This window comes from Filicampus tigris, chromosome 7 (genome assembly GCF_054856515.1).
Source record: "Filicampus tigris isolate MCC_2025a chromosome 7, RoL_Ftig_1.0, whole genome shotgun sequence".
Taxonomy (NCBI): Eukaryota; Metazoa; Chordata; class Actinopteri; order Syngnathiformes; family Syngnathidae; genus Filicampus; species Filicampus tigris.
The window spans coordinates 28,103,518-28,109,529 of NC_141223.1; the positions used below are offsets into that span (position 1 = coordinate 28,103,518).

The 6,012-nt window shown below is 44.4% G+C and overlaps 1 protein-coding gene and 1 long non-coding RNA gene across 3 annotated transcripts in view; one reads left to right on the forward strand and one right to left on the reverse strand.

The window, feature by feature from the left end:
* LOC147145409 (aldehyde dehydrogenase, dimeric NADP-preferring-like) overlaps nucleotides 1-6,012 on the forward strand; it is a 53,655-nt gene that overhangs the window by 21,650 nt on the left and 25,993 nt on the right. For both annotated transcript variants that reach the window (XM_086034998.1, XM_086034999.1), the window contains exon 4: nucleotides 3,124-3,209. In XM_086034998.1, coding sequence (XP_085891124.1) covers nucleotides 3,124-3,209 — 86 coding nt within the window. The remainder of the gene's footprint in view (nucleotides 1-3,123; nucleotides 3,210-6,012) is intronic.
* On the reverse strand, nucleotides 3,277-5,818 carry LOC147145410 (uncharacterized). Its single transcript, XR_015087364.1, has 2 exons — nucleotides 4,102-5,818; nucleotides 3,277-3,687 (listed from the first exon to the last, which is right to left on the reverse strand). It is a non-coding gene; the product is annotated as an uncharacterized LOC147145410 (long non-coding RNA).

Below are 6,012 nucleotides of genomic sequence, written 5' to 3' on the forward strand. Positions count from 1 at the left end.
CGTGGGCCTTTTTCTTTCTGAAGTCTCATCCTCTTTTGTTTTTGTCCGCCCAGGGACATTCTTGCTCTTTGGTTCACTTCGCCAACAGTAATTTTTCACACAATATTCAAAACTGCCCTCTGCTGTAATGCACAATATCACGTCCAACATGAACTACATGTAAAATAAAGGTCACCAATTGAAATATCATCCATCCATCCATTATCTATACCGCTTTATCCTCACGAGGGTTGCTGGGGTGCTGTCTTTGGGCAGTAGGCGGGGTACACCCTGAACTGGTTGCCAGCCAATCGCAGGGCAAATTGCAATATCATTAAAAAGAAAATATACTACAACAGGTGCTACATTAGGTTAAATAAAAGCCGCCTTCATTGCTAAGTTACACAGTAATGTCAATCAGATGATGCATATTGCACTTAAGGTATTAAAATACAGGTTACGCTAAATCAGATTAAGTTGAAATGTGTTTTTATATTTTTTTTCGTTATTGGAGAAGTTACAGACATTTGTTAAAACAAATGCTGTCATTGGCACTTTTTTAAATTTGTGTTGACACATGTAAACAAGTCACTGATAGTGTACTGGTACACACACCCGAGTTGTGTGCGGGCAGCGTGGGATCGATTCCTGCTCAGTGGCAGTTGTCTGTGTGTGCCCTGCGACTGGCTGGCGACCAGTTCGGGGTGTAGTCTACCTTCGCCCGTTGACGGCTGGGATAGGCTCCAGCGACCCTGTATAGGATAAGCAGTTTGGAAGATGACACATGACACGTAAACAAGGTTGCTTTGCAACTTTAATAAAAGTCAAAGAGTGAAATATAAATCCTTGCTCTTCCTTGAGTTATGCAATTGTTTTAAAAAAGGTACCAGTGTTTTAGATTAACTATAAAATGTAAGGGCGGCACGGTGGTCGACTGGTTAGCACGTCCGCCTCACAGTTCAGAGGTCGTGGGTTCGATCCCGGCTCCGGCCTCCCTGTGTGGAGTTTGCATGTTCTCCCCGTGCCTGCGTGGGTTTTCTCCGGGCACTCCGGTTTCCTCCCACATTCCAAAAACATGCATGGTAAGTTGATTGGATACTCTAAATTGCCCCTAGGTGTGATTGTGAGTGCGGATGTTTGTCTCTGTGTGCCCTGCGATTGGCTGGCAACCAGTTCAGGGTGTCCCCCGCCTACTGCCCAAAGACAGCTGGGATAGGCTCCAGCACGCCCCGCGACCCTTGTGAGGAGAAGCGGTACAGATAATGGATGGATGGATAAAATGTAAGCCATTGTAGTGATGCATCGGAATCGAATCGAATCGAATCGTAGGAATCGGAATCAGATCGAATCTTGGGCGTCTGAATCGGATCGAATCGTGAGGTACCCATAGATTCCCATCCCTGATATATATATATATATATATATATATATATATATATATATATATATATATATATATATATGTGTGTGTGTGTGTGTGTGTGTGTGTGTGTGTGTGTATTAGGGCTGCAACAATACACTTTTGACCCAGTCCAATACTGATCCCGATACTTGGGTTGCGATCTGATATGTATTGTGATACTTAATATGGTGTCAATATTAATACTGGCAGCAGTGATCCAGTAAAATATTGTAATGAGCTGTCACGAAATACAGTACTTAACTGGATATAAATTTACAGTATCATACTGTAGAAAATTACAGTACTTTATTGACTATCTGCTGCCAGTAAAATACTATAATTTTTTTATCGTGAGAGGTTTTACAGTGTACCGCAACATTTTAGCTGCTGTTTGTGGTTGTTGTTGTTAGTTTTGTTATCTTACTTCTGTTTGAGCTGTGTAACATTTCGTTCTTTATAGTGTATTTGAATGACAATAAAGGAAGTCTAAGTCGAAGAGTGTTTTTTGGAAAGGTCTGGCAGACTCCCCTGTCAGCGAAAGTTTGAACTCCCACCTCGGGCAGGACTTTGCCCATGTCCCGGGGAAAGCAGGGGAGATTGAATCTGAGTGGCTCATGTTCCAAGCCTCCATTGTTGAGGCAGCCGATCGGAGCTGTGGCCGTTGAGTGCTCGGTGCCTGTCATGGTGGCGGTCCTAAACACGCTGGTGTTCATCGGCGGTAAGGGATTCTGTCAAGCTGAAGAGTCCTATCGGGCCTTTTTGCCACGTAGGACTCCAGGGCTGACAGGTACCAGCTTGTCAAGCGGAACAAAGCTTTGGCGGTTGCAAAGGCAAAAACTCTGGTATGGCAGTGGTTCAACGGAAAACGACTTCCAGACGGCTTCAAGGAAATTCTGTTTCGCCATCCAGCCTCTCAGGAGGGCACTGGCACTAACACTAGAATACCTAAGATTTTTTTTTTCATTTCCTTCAATTCCCTGAACACTGTGAAAAGGCTGCTTGATTCTTCTAACACCTTTTCTGGTTACAAATAACCACTTTTCATTAGTAAATATAGCCATAACCTGCCAAGTCAACAGTGGTGGGTGGATGTATGGAGATGGCGCGCTGCTGACCTCGACTTGGACTGTTGTGAGTTGGTGGGTTGAATACTTTGAAGACCTCCTCAATATTCCACATGCCTTCCTTTGAGGTAGAAGAGCCTGGGTGCTCTCCTATCTCTCTGTCTTTTTTTGGGAGGTGATGTGTTGCATGCAATATTCTGCACATTCACCTTCCACCTTCATGTCCCGTATAGGCTGCCACAGGCATGACGCACCAATTCTTTTTGTTTTGCCAGAGAAAGGTGTAGGAGACCAAAGATTCAAGTTCAGATTTAATTTTTCTCCATCCATTCAAAACTTGCAGATAGAGATAGAAAATACAGTACATTATGGTTGTTTAAATACATACATTAGTGACACGTTTTGCTGAGTGCTGTTGTATTTGTTAAAGAATTTGCACTGAAAGTATAGACTCAGTTTTCCCATTTAGGTCATGCCTGTGAAGAGCGCATTTGTACTCGAACCAACGTGCTAAGCAGAGAGCTGTCCATGAATGAAAAACAAGCATTTGTGATGCTGAGAGGAGACATTTAGCTCTGTTTATCTTTTCGGCTATCCAATCACAGACTCCCATTGATCTGCTCTTCATTCATTTGCAATATCATCCTATTAACTAGCTCCTTTGTCATCACCTTGCAGGCAATGGAGCTGTGGTGAAACCGTCAGAGATTAGTGGTTACTCATCTCTTCTCCTTGCAACACTGCTGCCTCTCTATCTGGATAAGGTCTGATCACCAGCTGCTATTGTTCTTTTTACCATAAATGTACACAGGGGAGACAGAAAAAAATGACTGCAGCTTGTTTTTGTTTTAATAAATATAATGCAGGTAAAAAAAAAAATGTTGTATTTCTGCACACCTTACAAAACAAATACCAGAAACAATAATAAGGAAACAAAGGTAATGCAACAAATCATATGAATCATAAGAAGTCAATTAAAAAGGTGATAAAATTCATGGTTGAAGTTAAATGGAGTAAAATGTCTGGGATCAATATGTTTTTAGTCTGGATTTCAAAAAATTGAATAGGGATTGTGGAAGTCAGGTGATAATGAGTTGCAAAGGTGGGATTCAAAACGGCGGCTCGGCTGAATTGGTAGAGCGGTCATCTCCCAACCCGAAGGTTGTAAGTCTGACCTTCAACCCTTTGATCATGTTGAAGTGTCCTTGAGCGGGGATACTGAATCCTCAGTTGCTCCTGATCCTGCATCATCAGTAGGTAAAATGAGGAGACAGTGTTAAAATGCTGTGAATACCTAAAGGTACAAAAGCGCTATACAAGTGAAAGCCCATTTACACCAAACAAATGTAAATCAATCATTTACACATCAGGATAATGTCAGGTTCAGCGAAACTGAACCTCAGAAAATTAAGTAGGGATCCCAAACATGTAGACACGAACAAAATTTGTAATCAACAAAAATAGAATTTATTACAGAAAACTCAGCAACAAAGTACAACAAAAGATGCTGGCATGAAGCAGCCAGGATAAACGAAACACAAAACGCTTGCAAAAGGCAAGGATGCTACAACTGAGTGTACATTGTACTTCATTCATATGGAAAATAATAAACACTACAATGATGAAAACGTGAAGCAACACAGAAAGTATACTTACACGCATGAACAGACGACGACAGGAAGGCTAAAGCAACGAACTATCAGTCAAGATTACATGAACATGGAGCAATGATCATGAGCAAAGGAGAATAATCTGACAAGTTTGCTGTTGTCAACGTCCTTTTAAAGTCCCCTGATTAGGATGATCAACAGGTGCGACGCCAGTCAATCAGGTGCTGGGAGGAAACAAACAAAAACACACACATGACAACAAACAGAGAGCCCAACCATGACAGTACTCATCCTGAACGGACGCCCCCTGGCGGACCACCCGGCTTCGACGGATGTGAATCGTGCAAGTTGCGCACAAGAGACAGATCCATGGTCCAGGAGCGGGGGACCGATTGATGCTCCTGCCCAGGCGTTCCTCCAGAATCTCCCGGACCGTGTACACTGGCCCATCATCGAGAAGGCGTGGAGGAGGCTAAGGAGGAGGAGCCAAGGGGCTGGACATCACCGGCTTGAGCAGCGACACGTGGAACACAGTATGGACCTTGGGGGTTGGTGGCAGGAACAGATTTGTTGATTGCGGGAAGCGCTGGGTGATAGTGCAGCTCTGGTCTCCCACCAAACTCGGTGCGAACGTCATAGGTGGAGTTGTACCGACGGTAAGTTTACTTGGGCCTCCTGAGAAGGAAACAATGGGGATTGATACCTATAGACAGACATGAACGGGGACTGACCTGTGGTGGAGACGGAACAGGCAATGGCCCCAGCAAACTTGCAGGAGGTCGATGAGGAGGTTTATTGCAGGCAGAGGCAGACCAGGCCCCCACAAATTCCTCAATGTCCTTCTTTAGGTCGGGCCACTAAACACGTCGGGTGATGAGTGAGAGGGTCCAGTTGACCCCTGAATGACAGGCGAACTTGGATGAGTGTCCCCACTGTAACACCTTTGGACGAAAAGACACAGGAACAAACAACTTCCCAGCAGGACAGTCACATGGGCCGGGTTGCTTTCCAGAGCTTCTGTGAATCTTTTCCATACCACCCATCACAGCGCTCCCACAATGCATTGCTCGGCCAGATTGGGCTCCGACCTGTTCCCTGCCAGGTCATGGAGCCTGGATAGCGCTCCAGGTTTCTGATACCATGACCCTTTACGGTAGGTTAGTGTAAAAACCGGGTGAACAAGCTTGACGGGAGTTCAGTCTCTTGGCTGAGCGAATATAGGCCAGGTTCTTGTGGCCCGTGCATACCGTGAACTGCTCCTTGGCCCCTTCCAACCAATGTGTCCACTCTTGCAATGCCAGAACAATGGCTAGCAGTTGACGATTTACCACATCACAGTTCACTTTGGCAGAGCTGAGGCGTTTAGTGAAAAAGGCGCAGGGATGGAGCCTCTGGTCGACTGGGGACACTTGGGATAATACCACTCCCACTCCTAAATCAGAAGTATTAACCTTGACCACAAAAGGGAGTTTGGGATTTAGGATGTGTCAATACAGGCGGATTAACAAACATTTCAGAGCATTAAATGCCGATGGCACTAAGGGTCCATTTAAACAGGACCTTACATGAGGTGAGCAATCAGGTGCTGGGAGGAGACAAACAAAGATACACACATGACAACAAACAGAGAGCCCAACCATGACAGATAAATACTTTAAACTAATAGTCACATTTAAAGAAGGAAGTCAACCCAAACATATTTTTTTCAAGAATATGTTCGATACAGGCCCACTAGTTGAAACGTGGGTTTCTGGTTAATATTGTGTTTGTGGAATATGAGTTAAGCAGCAAAATCGATCCGTTTTTAGCCATCTCATGGGGCGGCCATTTTGTCACTTTTGTCGACTGAAAATGACATCACAAATGCCCAGGGCTCGGATAACGGCCAATAATGGCTCAGCTTCAGAAAACAGGTGAGCTGTGATTAGTCGCTATCTGAGCCCCGAGCATTTGTGAT